At 43.4% G+C, this 20065-nt stretch overlaps 1 protein-coding gene across 5 annotated transcripts; it reads left to right on the forward strand.

Annotated features, from left to right (window-relative positions):
• The first annotated feature begins 165 nt into the window (after nt 1-165).
• SPMIP6 (sperm microtubule inner protein 6) lies at nt 166-19081 on the forward strand. Of its 5 annotated transcripts, none has more exons than XM_058695087.1 (7): nt 166-484; nt 13008-13152; nt 15239-15354; nt 16579-16654; nt 16865-17094; nt 18410-18496; nt 18922-19081. In XM_058695087.1, the coding sequence occupies exons 1-6, from the start codon at nt 350-352 to the stop codon at nt 18494-18496; spliced, it is 789 nt and encodes a 262-aa protein (XP_058551070.1). In that variant the 5' UTR covers nt 166-349; the 3' UTR covers nt 18922-19081. The 5 variants fall into 5 exon arrangements, with proteins under 5 accessions (XP_058551070.1, XP_058551068.1, XP_058551069.1 ...); XM_058695085.1 differs by having other exon boundaries at nt 169-484; nt 16865-17099; XM_058695086.1 differs by having other exon boundaries at nt 170-484; nt 15242-15354; nt 16865-17099.
• Nucleotides 19082-20065: the final 984 nt, after the last annotated feature.

The raw sequence follows: 20065 nt of genomic DNA on the forward strand, positions 1-20065 counted from the left end.
TAAATAAACGTTAAAAAAATCTTTTTAAATAAATAAATAAAGAGGCTTGAGGCAGTAAGAGGCTGGGGGTGGGAAGGGAATTGGATCTCCTCACCTCTCCAGGGATGGGGCTGAGCCAGGTGATATCATAATGGGCAGTGCCCATCCTAGAGGGGAAAGCAGGGTGGGGTAGGAGCAGTAAGGTTGTAGGGGAGAGAAGCTGAGAGATCCTCCATAGGAGGGGTCACAGCAGCTAGCGGCACCTGCCGGGGTTGGAGGTGTGGGCTATCTGGGAGGGGGTGGAGGTCACTGATGTCTTACAGGAGTCCTTGGTAGGTAAAGCCCACCACGACATCCCCTAGACCTCACTATGTTCCTCTTCTCCCATAAGACCAAGACCCCCATCAGCACCTACAGTGACTCCTACAGGGCTCCAACCTCTATCAAGGAGGTCTATAAAGACCCACCTCTGTGGGCCTGGGAAGCCAACAAGTTTGTGACCCCGGTAAGTGGGGGCTGGGTGGGCTGGCAGGCCAGAGTGTATGGTCATGTGTGTCTGAATGACTGGTAGTGTGTGGTTGTCATTATGTGTTTGTAATTATTTGTAGCTGTGTGTGTGTGTGTGTGTGTGCATACACACACGTGTGTGTGTTTTATTCATTTGCCTAGTCATGGAATTTATAATAATATATAAAATAGTACAAAATTCTGCCCTCATGGTGCCCTGTTACCCCAACAGAGGAGGAGGGTAAAGATAGATAATTATCAAGAAATAAACAAGTTTTATAAATTATCCAAAATGCTATGTAGGAAATAAACAGATTAATGGAAATAGAAAGTAACCAGGCAGAACTACTTAAGTCATGGAAGAGCTCTTTCTCGTGGTGACATTGAACTGAGACTGGAAAGGTAAGAGAGAAGAACTAGCTCTGTGAAGAGCTCAAAGAATAGGGTTCCAGGCAGAGTGATCAGAAAATGCAAAGGCCCTAAGGCTGCCTGTGGGATATGCCAGGAAATGTGCTATAGGCATGTTTTCATGAATATGTATCACAATCTTCTTGTGTCTGTATGTCTGTGCTTGAAGGTAAGTGGTCAAGTGGGTCTGTGCTGCTTTCACAAGATGGAGACAAGATCTGTGAGTCTACTTGTGACTCTGCTTAAGAGAATTTATCTGTGTGTACCATCCAACAAATGGTGAGTATCTACATGTGCCAGGCACAATGCAGATACAACAATGAAAGCCCAGGCTGTGCCTTTGAAGAGCTCTCAGCAAACAAGGAAACAAAGTAGGATTGCCCAGTGGATGTACTGGTACAAGAGCTGGAAAGGGGAAAGCATTCCTGGGCAGGTCTACTAAAAGATACTGAAGGAGGAGGCTTCCAGCAGAAAAGAGTTATGGGAAAGGGCAACCTAGAGACAGGAATCCACCAGGAATTAAGAACCGGAGCAGAGAGAGAGGCTAGCCTATGGTGAGAGGAGCCACAGTGGTAGGAGATTTGGAGGCAGAGTTGGGGCTCAGGGCTAGGCTCACAGTGAGGCGGTGAAGGATGAGGGAGGAGGGTATAGGTGAGAGATAAGGAGAGACTGTGACAGTGAAAAAGGAATTTTTTTAATAGGAGAGAATTTTTAAAATAATGTTTATAAAATAAATACATGCTCAATGCAGAAAATTGGGATAACTCAGACAAGCACAAAGCAGAAAGGCCTATAATCTCACTATCCAAATTAACCATTGTTAATTTATTATTATATGCCCTTTCAGGAAGTGAATATCTTTTATGGAAATGGTGTCACATTGTATACTAACATTTTGAATCTTGCTCTTTTCACATAACCACATATCCAGGTACATTTTCTTGTGTAAAAATATTCTATAATGTCATTTTAATGACTCTATGGTATTTTATTTTATGAATGTACCAAAATATATTTAAGGAATCTTATTGGAAATTTATATTATTTATAAAATTTTGCTAGTATAACCGTTTGTGTACATCTGTAGACTTCAACTATTTTCTTAGGATAAATTCTCAAACATGAAATTGTTGGGGGAAATGATATACACACTTCAAAAACCTTTGATACACACTTCAAATTGCTAAAATAAGGGTTATAATGATTTACATGCCCATCAGAAAAATATGAGAGTGCCTGCCTGCTTTTTGACATTCAATAGGAGGGCATTTTAAAAAGTAGAACAACAGATTTTGGTCACCATCTAGATATAAAGAAGAGAGGACAGATAAGGAATACTCCTGGGTTTGGGGCTCTGGCAACTGGAGGAGTAGTTCTATCAACTGAGATTTGGAATTGCAGATTAAAAAGAGATTCAGAGTTCATTTTGGGACAAAAATATTCAAGGACTTCCAAGAGATATCTGGTGAGTAGTTGGATATACTTATGTGAAGCAAAGGGAAGAGGTTTGGCCTACAGATACAGATTTTGAAATCAACATACCATGGTAGCTAAAGTCATAGGAGTGAATGAGATTGCCAAGGAAGAGTAAGAAGGAAGTCAAGGGTGGACTTCAGAGAATATTGATTGTTTAAGAGGAAAGTAAAGGAAGAAGAGCCATAAAAGGAGACTGGGTGATAGGAGGAAAACCAAAGAGAAACCAACAAAGACAGCATTATTAGACAAAGGTCAGAGTCAAATGTCGACACAGATGTGGATCTCTTGGATGTAGTAACCCTTAGTAATCTGGCCAGACAGCTTCAGTGAGTGGAGAGGTGTGAAATCCAGACAGCAGTGAGATTAAAAATGAAGGAAAGGCTTCTCCTTCTGGTAGTATGGTGACCTAGAAACTCTAAAGGGCCCTCCTGCTTCAAAATGACTAGGTCTTGCATAGCAGTTTTTATTTTGTTTTGGACTTTCATGGAGATGAGTGGTAAGTATACTTAGAAGGAGGCCCTGAGGATGAATGCCAATATCAGCCCTATAAGCAGGAGTTTATAAGCTAGCTGAAAGGTGAAGAAACTAAATCTTAAACTCCAAACTGAACCAGAAAATTTAGTGATCTCTGGGTCCCTTCCCCCACAACACACATACACACACACATGCACACATGATGAATGTATATCTTCTGTAGTGGAAAATATCCTGAATGTAGGCTTCCAAATATCAGAGTAAAGTCAATCAAATCTGAGTGCACAATAAGAGATAAAAGGAAACAAACCACCATATGACAGCAGAAACAACAGATAACAGACTAAAACCACCAAGGACTTCAGATATTGCATTAACAGTTAAAGAATACAAAATAATTATTATGAAATATTAAAAATAAGATGTGATGGGGCGCTTGGGTGGCTCCGGCAGTTAAGTGCCCGACTTCAGCTCAGGTCATGATCTCACAGCTCATGAGTTCGAGCCCTGCGTCAGGCTCTGTGCTGACAGCTCAGAGCCTGGAGCCTGTTTCGGATTCCGTGTCTCCTTCTCTCTCTGCCCTTCCCCACTCACGCTCTGTCTCTCTCTCCTTCAAAAATAAATAAACATTAAAAAAATTCATTAAAGGGGCGCCTGGGTGGCGCAGTCGGTTGAGCGTCCGACTTCAGCCAGGTCACGATCTCGCAGTCCGTGAGTTCGAGCCCCGCGTCAGGCTCTGGGCTGATGGCTCGGAGCCTGGAGCCTGTTTCCGATTCTGTGTCTCCCTCTCTCTCTGCCCCTCCCCCGTTCATGCTCTGTCTCTCTCTGTCCCAAAAATAAATAAAAAATGTTGAAAAAAAAAAATTTAAAAAAAAAAAATTCATTAAAAAAATGAAATCATCAAAATGAGCAAGCAACAAGTGATTATATTTTTTAAAGACCAAATGTAAAAAAGAACCAAATGGAAATTTTAGAAATAAAAAATATACGTGTTAAAACCAAAAACTCAAATAAAAATAAAAAACCAAAAACTCAGTGGATGGGTCAAAGGGCAGATTAGACACAGTTGAAGACAGAAAGACATTCCATGCTCATGGATTAGAACAAATATTGTTAAAATGTCTCCACTATCCAAAGCAATCCAAAGCAGGATTTAATGCAATCCCTATCAAAATACCAACAGCATTTTTCATAGAACTAGAATAAACAATTCTAAAATTTGTATGAAACCACAAAAGACCCCAAATAGCCAAAGCAATTTTAAAAAAGAAAACCAAGCTGGAGGCATCACAATTCCAGACTTCAAATTATATTAAAAACTATAGTAATCAGGGGCACCTGGGTGTCTCAGTCCATTGGTTGACTGACTCTTGGTTTCATCTCAGGTCATGATCTCATGGTTTGTGGGTTCAAGCCCCACGTTGGGCTCTGTGCTGACAGTGTGGAGCCTGCTTGGGATTCTCTCTCTCCCTAGCTCTCTGCCCCTCCCCCTGCTTGTGCTGGCTCTACCTCTCTCAAAATAAATAAACATTTTTTAAAAAGCTGTAGTAATCCAAACAGTATGGTGCTGGCACAAAAATAGACACAAAACAATAGAACAGAATAGAAAACCCAGAGATAAACTCACAACTATATGGTCAATTAATCTTTGATAAAGCAGGAAAGAATATCCAATGGAAAATGGAAGTCTCTTCAACAACTGGTGTTGGGAAAATGGGACATCAACATGGAACAGAAAGAAACTGTACCACTTTCTATACACAAAAAGTTCAAATGGATTAAAACATAAATGTGTGACCTGAAACCATAAAAATCCTAGAAGAGTACACAGGTAGTAACCTCTAACATTGCCTGTAGCAATTTTTTTCTAGATATGTCTCCTGAGGTGAGGGAAACAAAAGCAAAAGTAAACTATTAGGTCTACATCAAAATAAAAAGCTTCTGCATGGCAAGGAAACAATCAACAAAACTAAAAGGAAACCTTACAGGAGATGCCTCAGTGACTCAGTCAGTTAAGCGTCAGACTCTTGGTTTTGGTTCAAGTCATGATCTCATGGTTTGTGGGATCAAGCCCTGAGTACAGTTCTGCACTGGCAGTGTGGAGCCAGCTTGGGATTCTCTCTCCCCCCCTCTCTCTGCCCCTCCTCAGCGCTCTCTCTCAAAGTAAATGAATAAACTTTTCAAAAAAATTTAATTTTTAATTTAAAAAAATTTAAAGGCAACCTACAGAATGGGAGAAGGTATTTGCAAATGACATATCCAATAAAGAGTTAATATCTAAAATATATAAAGAACTTTAAAAACTCACCCACAAAAGAAATAATCCAATTTTTAAATGGGCAGAAGACAAGAACAAATATTTCTCTAAGGAAGACATACAGATGGCCAACAGACACATGAAAAGGTGTTCATTATCACTTACCATCAGGGAAATGCAAATCAAAACTACAATGAGCTATTACTTCACGCCTATCAGAATGACTAAAATCAACAACACAAGAAACAACGGGTTGGTGAAGATGTGGAAAAATGAGAACCCTCTGACACCATTGATGGGAATGCAAACTGGTACAGCCACTGTAGAGGTTCCTTAAAAAATTAAAAATAGAACTACCCAATGATCCAGCAATCACACTACTAGGTATTTACCCAAAGAATACAAAAATGCTAATTCAAAGGGATACGTGCAGCTCTATGTTTATAGCACATTATTTACAATAGCCAAGACATGGAAGCGGCCCAAGTGTCCATCGACTGATGAATGAAGATGTGGTATATATATATATATATATATATATATATATATATAATGGAATATTATTCAGCCAATAAAAAAGAGTGAAACCTTGCCATTTGTAATGATATGGATAGAGCTAGAGGGTATAATGCTAAGTGAAATAAAAACAAATACCATGGTTTAACTCATGTGGAATCTAAGAAACAAAACAAATGAGCAAAGAGGAAAAAAGAGAGAGAGAAAGAAACCAAGAAACAGACTCTTAACTATAGAGAACAAACTGATAGTTATCAGAGGTGAGGTGGGTTGAGGGATGGGTTAAATAGATGATAGGGATTAAGGAGTGTACTTGTTGGAATGAGCACTGGGTGATATACAGAATTGTTGAATCACTATAAAGTACACATGAAAATAATACAACACTGTATGTTAACTAACTGGAATTTAAAAAGAAATGTTTTTAAATGTCAGTGAAATGAAAGAGCAAAAGAAATTTCCCAGAATGCAGCACAGAGACCCAGTGTTAAAAAATATAAAAGAAACATTAAGCAATATGAAAAGACAGAAGAAGATCCCATACACATCTACCCAGAGTCTCAGAAGGAAAGAGCAGAAAGGAAAATAGGCATTATCTGAAGAGAAAAAGGCTCCAAATTTTCCAGAACTAATGAAAGAAATGAATCCACAGATATAGAATTAAATAAAAGGAATTTCACACTCTGGTACCTCACAGTGGAACTTCGTAACACCAGCTTAAGAGATGACCTTAAAAACAGGCAGAGTAAAATTATTTTCAAACTCTCTTCCTTTCAAGAATAAAAGTAAGATAAAGATATTTACAGGCAAAAAAAACTAAAGTGTTTACTACCATCAGACCTGTAATAAAAGAACTTCTAAAGGCCGTACTTTGGGGAGAAGGAAAGTGATCACATAAGGAAGGTCCGAGATGCAAAAAAGAATGGTGAGCTAAGAAATTAGTAAACATAAGATAAATTTAAGCAACCAATGTCAATGAAAATAGTTGTGATTTTTAATTTGTTAAATTTAAGAAAAGAGCCAAAATTTGGAAAACAACATGAGATAAGTTGCATATTGGAAAACAATATCATGTAAGATGCAAAGGTAAGAAAGGAATACAACAACCTTATTATTTACAGATGATACAGTTGTATTATTAGAATAAGAATTTAGAAAGTTGGGTGAATATAAGATAAAAAGTCAATGACATTTCTTTTTTTTTGACATTTCTCTACATTAACAGCAAATATTTAGAAAGCATTATTTTATTTAGTTTTATTTTTTAAAATTTTTCATGTATTTATTCATCTTAAGTAATCTCTACACCCAACTTGTGGATCAAACTCATGACCCCAAGATCCAGAGTGGTGTGCTTTTCCTACAGAGGCAGCCAGGAGCCCCAGGAAGCATAATTTAAAATATGTATCTATATAGGGGTGCCTGGGTGGATCAGTAGGTTAAGCATCTGACTCTTGATTTTGGCTCAGATCATGATCTCACCGTTCATGAGATCAAGCCCCCCATCAAGCTCTGTGCTGACAGCGTGGAGCCTGCTTGGGCTTCTCTCTCTCCCTGTCTCTCTGCCCCTCCCTCACTCATGCTTTCTCTCTCTCTCTCTCTCAAAAATAAATATTTCTAAATAAAAATTAAAAGATATATACACAGATACATACATATATGTATATCATTCTAGCAAGAAGAAACAAAAGTAAGTAGAAATAAATCTGTGTATAAAACTATATGGATAATATAAAACTTTTAATACTTAAGAATATAAATAAGTGGAGAAGTATAACATGTTTTTGGATTGGAAGAATGACCAACATAAAAATTCAAAGCAATTCTCAACAGTATTTTTTGAAGACTTTGAAAAGCTGTTTCTAAAATTTATAGAGGGGTGCCTGTCTGGCTCAGTCAGTAGAGAATACAACTCTTGATCTTGAGGTCATGAGTTCAAATCCCACCTTGGGTATAGAGATGACTTTTAAAAAAATTGAAATTTATAGAGAAAAGCAGAGGCCCCAGAAATAACTAAAACACACCAGAGAAGGAGGAGATTTGCCCAATCAGAAAGTAGTATTATTACTAAGCTATAGAAATTTATAAAGCATAGTATTACTGTAGGGACAGCCAAATTGATTGATAGAGAATGAAACAGATCAGATACGGAGCCATATATAAATATATATGGGAACGATATACAACAGAGATGATTGAAAGTAAAGCTATGGGAAAAGATATATCACACTTGGGGTAGCATTACAAATCAGTGGATGGGGGAGAGATAGACTATTCAATGAGACAATCGGTTGTCCATAAGGATAAAAAGAAAACTGATTCCTAACTCACACCCAACTCCAATAGCAATTCCTGACAGATTAAAGGCTTAAATATAGAAAGTAAAACTATAGCTTTTAGAAGAAAATATAGGACATTATCTCCATTATCTTAGAATATGATTGTATTTCTTAAGTTACAAAAGTACTACATAAAAGAAGAGATTAATAAATTCATATGTTAAAATTAAGAACTTCTGTTCATTAAAAGACACTATAAAGAAAATGAAGATACAAGCCACAGAAAGAAAATATTTGCAACATGTAATTGACAAAGGATTAGTACATGGAATATACAACTATAATTGTCTGGGCTAAAATTTACATATGTATTTTGACTCTCTCCTGAAACTCTCTAAAACTCCTGTAAATGGAGTTTAACACATAAACTCACAAGAGTAGTAAGAGACAGAAGGGACAATGGTAGCAAAATTTCAGAGGCTTGAAAGTACAATAAATAAGTAGTACCTGACAGCAGATCTGAGAAAGCGGAATCCAAGCCAGCAGAAGGGAACACAAGACATAATTCAAATTAAAACTGCAGAATTTTCAAAATTCTGGAATTGGTAATACTAGGCTTCTCTGTAACTGAAGATGGGAAAGAACCAAGGCTAAAATAAGGATGTTTTGAAAGCCATTTAAGAAGCAGTTAAACCCGGGGCATCTGGGTGGCTCAGTTGGTTTAGCATCTCTTGATTTCAGCTCAGGCTATGATCCCAGGGTCATAGGATTGAGCCCCACTTCAGGTTCTGTGCTGGCCATGGAGCCTGCTTGGGATTCTCTCTCTCCCTCTGCCCGTCTACCTCTCTCTCTCTCTCAAAAAAAACCCCAGCTAAACCCACTAATCCCCTCTTCTGTTCCATGCCATGGGGTGACTGCCTGCCCCACCTCTGCAAAAGTTAGAAAGCTTATCTTTTGGTGAGGATCTCAGGCCCAGTTGAGAGCAGGGTACCATATTGAAAACAGGTGAACCTCTACATACTGAATCCTAAAACCCCCAGCACCTCTCTTCTCCACTAGGTTCTCAGAACACTGGCAGCCTAGGTCACCACCTGCAGGCTAGAGATTGAGTCTCTTATGAAAGATCTGATCAGCCCAAGAGGAAAGACCTACAGATACTGACAGAATTTGACAAAAGTAATTTAGCCAAGCCATCCTACAATGATTTTCATGGTTGATAAAGCCCACCCACAGCTCAAAGCCTCCAGTAAGCTTTTTTAGTCTCCCACTCATAAACATGAGTAGACAATCAAAAATACACACATCTTCCCTGATGAACATGGATGCAAAAATCCTCAACAAGATATTAGCCAACCGGATTCAACAATACATAAAAAAAATTATTCACCATGACCAAGCGGGATTTATAACTGGGATGCAGGGTTGGTTCAATATCTGCAAAACAATTAATGTGATTCATCACATCAATAAAAGAAAGGACAAGAACCATATGATCCTCTCAATAGATGCAGAGAAAGCATTTGACAAAATACAGCATCCTTTCTTGATAAAAACCCTCAAGAAAGTAGGGATAGAAGGAGCATACCTCGAGATCATAAAAGCCATATATGAACGACCCAACGCTAATATCATCCTCAATGGGGAAAAACTGAGGAACAAGACAGGGATGTCCACTCTTGCCACTGTTATTCAACATAGTATTGGAAGTCTTAGCCTCAGCAATCAGACAACACAAAGAAATAAAAGGCATCCAAATCGGCCAGGAGGAGGTCAAACTTTCACTCTTCACAGATGACATGTTACTCTATATGGAAAACTCAGAAGATTCCACCAAAAACTGCTAGAACTGATCCATGAACTCAGCAAAGTGGCAGGATATAAAATCAATGCACAGAAATCGGTTGCATTCCTGTACACCAACAATGAAGTGACAGAAAGAGAAATCAAGGAATCGATCCCATTTACAGTTACACAAAAAACCATAAAATACCTAGGAATAAATCTAACCAAAGAGGTGAAAAATCTATACACTGAAAACTATAGAAAGATTATGAAAGAAATTGAAGAAGGCACAAAAAAAAATGGAAAAAGATTCCATGCTCCTGAATAGGAAGAACAAATATTGTTAAAATGTTGATACTACCCAAAGCAATCTACATATTCAATGCAATCCCTATCAAAGTAACACCAGGATTCTTCACAGAGCTAGAACAAATAATCCTAAAATTGATACGGAATCAGGAAAGACCCCAAATAGCCAAAGCAATCTTGAAAAAGAACACCAAAGCAGGGGGCATCACAATCCCAGACTTCAAGCTATACTACAGATCTGTAATCATCAAGACAGTATGGTACGAGCACAAGAACAGACACTCAGATCAATGGAACACAATAGAGAACCCAGAGATGGACCCACAAACATATGGCCAACTAATTTTTGACAAAGCAGGAAAGAATATCCAATGGAATAATGACAGTCTCTTCAGCAAGTGGTGCTGGGAAAACTAGACAGCGACATGCAGAAGAATGAACCTGAACCACTTTCTTACACCATACACAAAAACTCAAATGGATGAAAGACCTCAATTTAAGACAGGAAGCCATCAAAATCCTCGAGGAGAAAGCAGGTAAAAACCTCTTTGATCTTGACCACAGCAACTTATTACTCAACACGTCTCTGGAGGCAAGGGAAACAAAAGCAAAATTGAACTACTGGGACCTCATCAAAATAAAAAGTTTCTGCACAGCGAAGGAAACAATCAGCAAAACTAAAAGGCAACTGACAGAATGGGAGAAGATATTTGCAAATGACAGATAAAGGGTTAGTATCCAAAATCTATAAAGAACTTATCAAACTCAACACCCAAAAAACAAATAATCCAGTGAAGAAATGGGAAAAAGACATGAATAGACACTTCTCCAAAGAAGACATCCAGATGGCCAACCGACACACGAAAAAATGCTCCACATCACTCATCATCCGGGAAATACAAATCAAAACCACAATGAGTTACCACCTCACACCTGTCAGAATGGCTAACATTAACAACTCAGGCAACAACAGATGTTGGTGAGGATGTGGAGAAAGAGGATCTCTTTTGCATTGTTGGTGGGAATGCAAGCTGGTGCAGCCACTCTGGAAAACAGTATGGAGGTTCCTCAAAAAACTAAAAATAGAACTACCCTACAACCCAGCAATTGCACTACTAGGCATTTATCCACGGGATACAGGTGTGCTGTTTCGAAGGGACGCATGCACTCCCATGTTTATAGCAGCACTATCAACAATAGCCAAAGTATGGAAAGAACGCAAATGTCCATTGATGGATGAATGGATAATGGAGTATTACTCAGTAATCAAAAAGAATGAAATCTTGCCACTTACAACTACGTGGATGGAACTGGAGGGTATTATGCTAAGTGAAATTAGTCAGAGAAAGACAAAAATCATATGCCTTCACTCATATGAGGACTTTAAGAGACAAAACAGATGACCATAAGGGACGGGAAACAAAAATAATATAAAAACAGGAAGGGGGACAAAACAGAAGAGACTCATAAATATGGAGAACAAACTGAGGGTTGCTGGAGAGGTTGTGGGAGGGGGGATGGGCTAAATGGGTAAGGGGCATTAAGGAATCTACTCCTGAAATCATTGTTTCATTATATGCTAACTAATTTGGATATAAATTTTAAAAAATAAAAAATAAAATTTAAAAAAATCAATGGGAAAAATTTAAATGGTTCTATAAAAAAATACAGACATCTGAGTAAAGCCTCTGAGGGAAAATTGATAATGTCAATGAGTTCTTTTAAATGACTCTGTATGTGTATGTGTGTGTGTATGATTGTATAGCTCTACATCTGTATGTGTGCATGTATGTATGTATGTATGTATGTAAAGGTCAGGGGAATGCCAAGTCATGGGGCTCTTTTACTCATATGGAGTACGACTGTGCAGGGGTCTGCCCACAAAACAAAACCTCAGCTGGGCACAGAGATCCAAGAAACCCCTCAGCTGCAAGGTTTTCAGGGAAATAGGGACACCAGGTCTAATCTTGGCCAAGAGAAGACTTTGCCCTTCATATCATAAGGGAGAAATGTGGGTACACATTTCCAGCACCTTGCTTTTCCACTATGTCCACCACATCCCAGCACCTTGCTGCCCACTATTAGGAAGTCCTTTCTGGTCTCTGACTTTGCTGATTGTCCCACCTCTGTAACCCAGCTGCCTTTTCATACAGCTGCTTGCAGAGATCTACTGCATCACAACTAACTTGGTATTCTGCCCTCAGCTGAGAACAAGGGAGCCCCAAAGGTAGGTCTTAATCAGGAATTCCACAGATCTAGCCAAACAAGGGTTTGGGAGAGGGTTTGGGAGGGTTGTAGGAGATAAGACTAAGATGAGGTAAACCCCAAGAAGCAGAGGGACCCAGGGCCTCAAACAAGAGGAGGAAAAAGGTCAGGGTAGGATAAGGACTAGCGCAAAGTGAATGTCAGGGTCAAGGGTAATATCAGTGTCAACATCAGAGCCACAGTAGACTCAGGGTCAAGTTGGAGTCAGGGAATTCAATTTTAAATTAGGTGTCCTTCCAGCCCCATCCTACATATCCTTCAAGGTGCCAGATTTCCAGAGAGCACTCCCTGTCCAAAATACCTGCATAAGGTAGCTGGATCCAAGGACAGCCAGCTTTTCCCAAGGCTCCAGGTTATACCAGGGGTCTATTGGTCTGTTGGACACCCAGGCCCTGCTCCCAGATAGCACACAGTCTGGAAGAACGAGGACAGAAATACCCAGCTCTTCCCTGAAAGGTCTCCCAGTCAAGAAAAAGACAGAAATGAGAACATCAGAAAACACTCTGAGGACAAATGCCTGGCTCCAAGCCTGAGCCTTAGATAGAAAGAAAGGAGCAAAGCGTAATTCAAACAAACAAACAAAAAAAAACTATGCAGAGGGGGCCAAGACTGGCATGAGGATCCCTCTGGCATAGGGAGGAGTGTTGACCCACCTGGGCTGACTTTCTCAGTAGGGGCTGTATCTGAGTCCAGCAGGACACCAAGGCTGGAGCCTCTGTGAACCTAGCTATTTCCTCCCCTCTCCCTTTGCCCAGGGCCTGACTCAGACTATGCAGCGCCATGTGGATCCTGAAGCCCTGCAGAAGATGGTCAAATGTGCTGTGCAGGACTACAGCTATAAGAGTTCCATAGCAGGCCACCCCTACTTTCCTGAGAAATACTGGCTCTGTCAAGAGGAAGGTAGGTCCTCACCCCTTACTCAACTCTGACCCCACTCAGTGACATCAACAATGACCCTTAACCTTAGTCCAACTTGGATCCTGATGTCCACCCTGATCCCATATCAACTTTATCCTCACCCATAATCTGGGCTTCTCCAATCACCTCCACCCCAGCTTGACTCCCAACCACCTGACCTGACCCTGTTCCTGACCCTATTCCTGACCCTAGAGGAGGAGACCCAGGCCCTGACTTTTGGGAGTTTCATACCTGTGCCAAAGAACCAGAAGATGCCTGGGTCTTATCCCTAGAGAGATGGAGTATTAACCTCCTCCAAACAAATCCCTCCAGGTATATTCCAGTGCCATCTTTTCCCATCTTCTTAGTGACCCTCTTCTATCACTGTCCCCATTTCTGCTGCATCTCTCTGCCCTAGCACACTTCTTTCCCCCCAACCGGAAGCCTTTTCTAATCCCTTCCTTCCTAAAAATTCCCTTAGTCCTCCCCTTCTCAACTAAGATTCTTGGAAACATAGTCTACACTCGGTGTCTCTACTTCCTTACTCCTTCTTACACCTTATGACAAATTATCTTTCCCATTTGGTTAGATGTTTATGAGGTCTCCCCATACATTCCAAAAAACCAGAGTCTTGTCTCATTTACAGTTGTGCCCTCCATCTAGAACACCATCAGGCCTAATAAGTATTTATTGAATTAATTGATGATAAATATTTATCCAGTTGAAATTGGGAGTCTGAATCTCCTACACTCAAACATTAAAACTGCTCTTGTGTAGTTCTAATTACCACATCCATGGGACTTTTCAATTTTTACCTTATGAGACCTACACTATGCATTTCAGTCTCTGACCACTCTTTCCTTCTTGAAATTCCTTCCTTCCTCAGCTTCTCTGATGCTTCATTTGCCTGGGTCTCTTATCCCCCCATCCTGGAAATGTGGGGTTCCTCGGAGTGCTAATCTGAGCCCTCTTCTCTCCTTACTCCTCTCCTAAGACCATTTTATCTAACAATGTCTTAAATGACAACTCTCTTTATTTCTATCCTTGACTTCTCACCAGAATTCCACTCTCCATCGGATTATAGTCAACTTTACCTGAATGTCCCCAAACACCTCAAACTTAGTATTTCCAACTCACCAATCCAGAACTCCAAATCCCAACACACTGTCCCACCCATAAACACACCTGCTCTTCCTCTAGGGTTCCTACACCTCCTTCCCTGGTGTCTCTCACATGTGTTCTTTCAGAGTGTTAGGGTAGTAGATCACAGATGGCCTTTAGGATAGACTTAGATGACTGGGTGAGTGGGGCTTTGAAGGATTTTTAGGTAGAGAAGTGTCTTGGTCTGATTTTCATTTGTGAAAATCTATGTAGAGAGTGGATTTAGGATTTCAAGAGGAGACAGGGAGGTTATTAGGCTAATTGTAATAATAGTTTTCTATGTGCCAGGCATTGTTCCAAGCTTTTTACATATATTAACTCACTGAAATCTCACAACAACCCTGTGAGGTATATCGTACTATTACCCCATTTTAAAATTGAGAAGACTGAGACACAGTGAAATTAATTAATTCAGTCAAGGTCATATAGAGCTAATATTTGGCAGAGCTGAGATTTGAACCCCAAATGTCTGTGGAGTTCATTCTATTAATCACGACATGATATTGTCTCCTGCTTATGGTACTGAAGAGATACAGAGGTGAGATCATGGGGGACTGGAAGAGGGGATAGATTCAAGTGATTTTAAGGATGCAGAATAAGCAAATTTTGGAGCCTGGATGTGGAAGATGAGAGGGAGGAATTGGGAGAAGGATCCATTTTCAGGCTGGCTGATTCAGAGAGGGTGGTGCCAGGATGCAAAGTGATCAGCTCAAAGGATCCAGACCCCACTCAGGAGCTTGCCTTAGGTGAAAAATGGCCTACATCTCAGTGTCCAAATCTGGGGACAGGCTGGTCTTGACTGGCCTGAGGGATATTAGTAAGAGTCCAGCTTTGTGCTGGGGATCAGAGGAGAAACATCTAGGGAGACCTGGATCCTGGGGTAGAATAAGGAATAACAATGTCTTATGTCTCTACCCCTATGATCAAGTAGACAAATGCAACCCATACTACCTATGTGGTGACCGGTATAACACATGGAGGATGGGACCTTACAACTGTACCAGCTGGAACAAACATACCACATGCCTTCCCCAGCTACCTAAGGTATCTACTGTGACCAACCCAGATGCCTGGGGTCTGGGACACACACCTCCCTCCCCTTTTAAACCACAGTGACGGGGCGCCTGGGTGGCTCAGTGGGTTGAGCATCCGGATTTGGCTCAGGTCATGATCTCACGGTGCATGAGTTCGAGCCCCGCGTCAGGCTCTGTGCTGACAGCTCAGAGCCTGGAGCCTGCTTTGGATTCTGTCTCCTCCTCTCTCTCTCTCTCTGCCCCTCTCCTGCTCATGTTCTGTCTCTCTCTCTCTCTCTCTCAAGAATAAATAAACTTTAAAAAAATGTAATAAAATAAAAAATAAGAAAATAAACCACAGTGACCAATTAGTTCCTCATCCCTTTCCCACCAGCAATGTTCCAGGGCTCTTTCCCAAGTGTGAAATTAGGGTTTGTATCTTCTAGGGGACAAGGGAGCCCAGGAATGGAGCTGTATGAAAAACTCCTGGTCCCCTGGATCCCAAACTTTGGTGGGGCTCTGTGGGGACACAACTAGTGTGCACTCCCTGACTTGCTACCTTCCTGAAGCTTACCACCTGGCCCCTTCCCACAAGGTCTAGCCAAGAAGTCAATGACCTGCTCCACTCTCCTCTCCTTTATGATGTGAGCATTGACAATTGGAGGGAGATCAAGGCCACCCAGTGGCAGTGTAGATAGATACAGAAGAGTCTTCTAAGGAGATAGGAAGGAGCCCAGGCCGGAGGAAAGAGGAAATTTGAGAGGATGGGAGGCCAGAGCAGAGGTTCTCAACTGTAGGCTGATGGCTGAGCTCGGGTTTACTGAACACTTGTGAATCAGAACTTCCTCAAGAATCAGAATTTTTCACAAGTTCTCCAGGTGATTCTGATGGACAGGCAATATTGTAGTATTGACACTCCCTCTCCTCAATTAGAGACACACCGAGACACAACCACACAGAAGCTAGACAAAGAGAGGTAAAATCAAAGGCAAAGGCTGAGGCAGGGTTGCAGAGGTCCAGGTCCAGACCTGTCCACCTACAGCTCCACTTCCTTCCCTCCCCTTCCCCTCCCCGGAAGCAGAGTAAATGCGTTGCCGGGTGACAGTCCTAAACACTCAGAGCCTGGGAGAGTAGGGGATCATCTGGAGGGCAGGAGAAGACATGGCCTGGAACTGGTCCAGAGGTTCAGGGAGGACCCCCAAAAGGAGGAACCCTTCCAGGTCAGAGTTTGAGGTACCATGTGTGCCACTTCCAGGAGGCTGGAATGGAGACAGCTGTTCGAGGAGTGCCCTTGCAGTGCCCTCCTAAGCCGGAACGACTCAATGCCTACGGTAACAGATGGTGGTCGGTGGTGGGGTAGACCAGAGGACGGTGGGATGGGACCTAGGGGACTGAGCAGAGGATAAAGGTTCTATAGAGGGTGTAACCCTGTCTCTACCTGTCCCTGTTTTTGTCTTCATCTCTTCCTGTCTCTGACCCTGTCTCTTCCCTTTCCTGTAACTCTGTATCTGGGTCTCCTGGGCTTGGGGCCGCGGACGTAGAGCGTGAGGTGGTGGTGAATATGTTGAACTCGCTGTCACGGAACCAGCGGCTGCCGCAGATCACTCCCCGATGCGGGTGCGTGGACACGCTGCCGGGCCGCCTGCCCTTCCAGGGTTATGAAAGCTCTTGCTTAGGCCGCCACTACTGTCTACGCGGGATGGACTACTACGTGACCAGAACACCCTGCACGGAACGCTGCCACCGGCCTTTGTGCGCAGAGCAGCCGACTGTAAGGTTCGCTGGGCAGCTCCAGCCTTAGACGGGCCCGCTCCCGAACAAGCCCCGCCCCCCGGGGGGGGGGTCCAGTTTACCGCAGCTGTGCGTGCCCTATCCCTCACCAGTTCTAGCTCTGCCCTACCCCTATGCCAGACCCTACCCCACTTGCAGCCGCCTCTAACCCGTACTGGGCCCTGTCCTGTTCTGCCCTCCGGCCCCAGGGCCTGGGCTGAGCCCTGAGACCGGAGAATCTGCACGAAGATTCCCCCAGGTTCCTGGCCCTATCCGTCCCGAACTGGGCTCAAGGTCAACCTGGTTCCTGTACCTGTTCTAGAGGCCCCACCCGGAAGGTTGTGGGGTTGGGGGACGGAGGGTTGTTTGTTTTTTGTTTTTGTTTGTTTTGCTTTGTTTTGTTTTGAGGAAGAAACCCTCTGCATACCAGTCGGTCGCATCCCCTTCCCACACTCCGTTCCCTATCTGGATACCAGGTCCTGGAGACGCAGGTTCTAGCCTGCGGAGTGCCATGTGTGCTCAAAAAAGTGGCTTGTGTTCCTGGGTCTTGGTCACTGTCGACAACGGGCAGGGTCATTGCCCCGTGTTATGTGAGCAAGGAAATAGTAACCGCATTACCAGAGGGGCCCTGACCTCGGAGCACCTCTGAAAGTGGACAACTTAGCGTGTTGCTGTTGAGGAAACAGACCCGAGAGCTCAGCTACAACCTTAACTGCAGCGCAACCTTCTCCCTGCACCAGATGGCAGTCGAAGTGGGCTGAGTCTGGGAGAACTCCAAAGTCCGCTGGGGGTCTTAGAGAGCTTGGGAGAGGAAGGGGGGGGGGGTCCTGGATCCTGTTCCTAACCCCTGGTGATTCCCTCCCCGCCACCCACCCCCCCCAGCCCTTTCCCAGAGAGTCTGATTCATTGTGCGAGGCTGAGTCTCATCCCTCACAAGGGCAGAGGGGCGGGGGGAACGAGAAATTTCCTGAGCCTTAGAAATGCCGTTAGTGCTGGAATAGCTGCCCTTCAGTGGAGAGGATCCGGGGGCTCCCAGGTCTTCAACGACGGGAGCCCAGCCCTCCCCAGAGTCCACCGTGCTCCATGGCCCAGCCTGGGCGGCAGAAACGAGGCCTAACGAGGATAGGGACTTTCAGATGTCTTCCCAGAGGTGATACTTCCTTCGGTGGGGTCTTGAAGGGCCAAGAGGCAGGAGGGGAGGATCTCCGAGCCATAGGACTGACACCTGAAGCGCTGCTAGGAACCTTGGTGTGGGTTTGGGAATAGGATTAAATCAGAAGGCCCGACGTCCTCCTGCCCAACACTTCCTCTTCCAGGGGTGTATCGCCCTGCGAGCACCGGCCCGGAATGCAATGTGCTGTTATAACTCCCCCGCCGTCATACTACCCTTGTCCGAACCTTAGGTAAGTCTGGCGGAAACACATTGCAAATGCGCTTAGCGCAGCGGGGACCGCGGAGACAGTTGTCCGCTGCGATGCACTGATTGGAAGATACCACCAGGGGGCGCTAGTACCATGGGGACGTCAAAGCTGGCAAGGGAATGGAGAACCCCATGAGAGGGCACGGAGGCTGGCCTAGAAGGGTCCACAGGTTGGCAGTGGGGCTTAGACTCAAGAGATCAAAGCATTAGGTTCAGGGCTTGAAGATAAGAAATTAATGTCAGGGAGTGTGTATTGGGAATCAGAAATTTAACAATAGAATCTAAGATCAGGAGGTCAGTGTTAGAGCATGGGGCAGTATTAGGGGCAAATGTTGGGGCACATTTAGCACTGAGAATTGGAATCAGACCTATGAGGGTCTAAAAGAACTGACCCATTTCTCTCCACAGATGGGACACAAGTCACTTCAAGAAGACTGGTGGCCCCCAAAGAAACAACTATGTCATCCACCCTGAGTTTGTGTCTGAAACCTATCCTGATTGCCACTGCTGGTAGAGCCCAGGCTGGTGGGGACAAGGGGGCTGAGCAGTAAATAAACTCTTCACCCCAGAGGCTGCTTCCTGCATCCTTACCCAGCAGGATCTGGCAGTGAGGAGCCAGTCACACAGGCCTCTGCCAAGCCCCCTCTGAGCTGTAGTTTCTCAGTCATCCTGCCCTGAGCCCTCCCTGCCCCCATCTCAGTGTTTCTCTTTGGTGGCCCTGAGTGCCCTCCTGATAGATAACATCAGCTGGTGATCTCCCCTCCACCCAAACTAACGGGTCTACCTAGCCATGCAGGGAGGGCCCAAGGACCTCACACCCAGGAGGTCCCTCCAGCTGACATTTCTTCAGTATCTCCCAAACCTAGATGTTCCCTCACTGCCACATCTCAGTGGACCCAGAATCTTCCATTCTGCAGTCAGAGACCTATCCCTATACCCAAAGCTCTTGATCTCTTCTCCCAGAGTCTCCATCACAGTCCCCCAAAAGTCTATGTCCAGACACCCTTACTGCCCTGCCTTACCCAAGTCCAAAGGTCCAAAACATAACATTAGAGGGTTTCATGACTAAGAAATTTCAAACTACAAAGCAAAGCCCTGTTTCTCTGTCCCTCTAGAAGTAAGGGGTGGGGTGTTCTGGAATCTCTGGGATCTTTAGCATTTTTGCACCCAACTCCTCGAAGCAGGGGTATGGCGGGTCACGTCCATCACCTCACAGCACGGTCATTTCTAACGGCTGCTACCACGGGGTGTCGGGGGGCGGGAGAGGGCAGAGGGGGAATTGCAAAATCCCGATGTCCCCAACCTCAGAAACTACTGGTCTGGTGGGAACCAACAACTTGGGCCTCCCGGCTGGTGGAACTAACCTCCTCCCGTTGGGTCCTTAATAGGATCCGTCCTGCACCGAGCCTCTGAGATCCTCCCGGAACTCTGCTACCCTTTTTCTATATGAATTGTTTCCATATGGGAAATTTTTTCCACATGGATAGCTAGTGAGAGCGTTATACCGAGATGGCCTCCACCTGCCCAAATCTGGAGGGGAAGGAATCCCAAG

This window comes from Neofelis nebulosa, chromosome 12, assembly GCF_028018385.1.
Source record: "Neofelis nebulosa isolate mNeoNeb1 chromosome 12, mNeoNeb1.pri, whole genome shotgun sequence".
Lineage (NCBI taxonomy): Eukaryota > Metazoa > Chordata > Mammalia > Carnivora > Felidae > Neofelis > Neofelis nebulosa.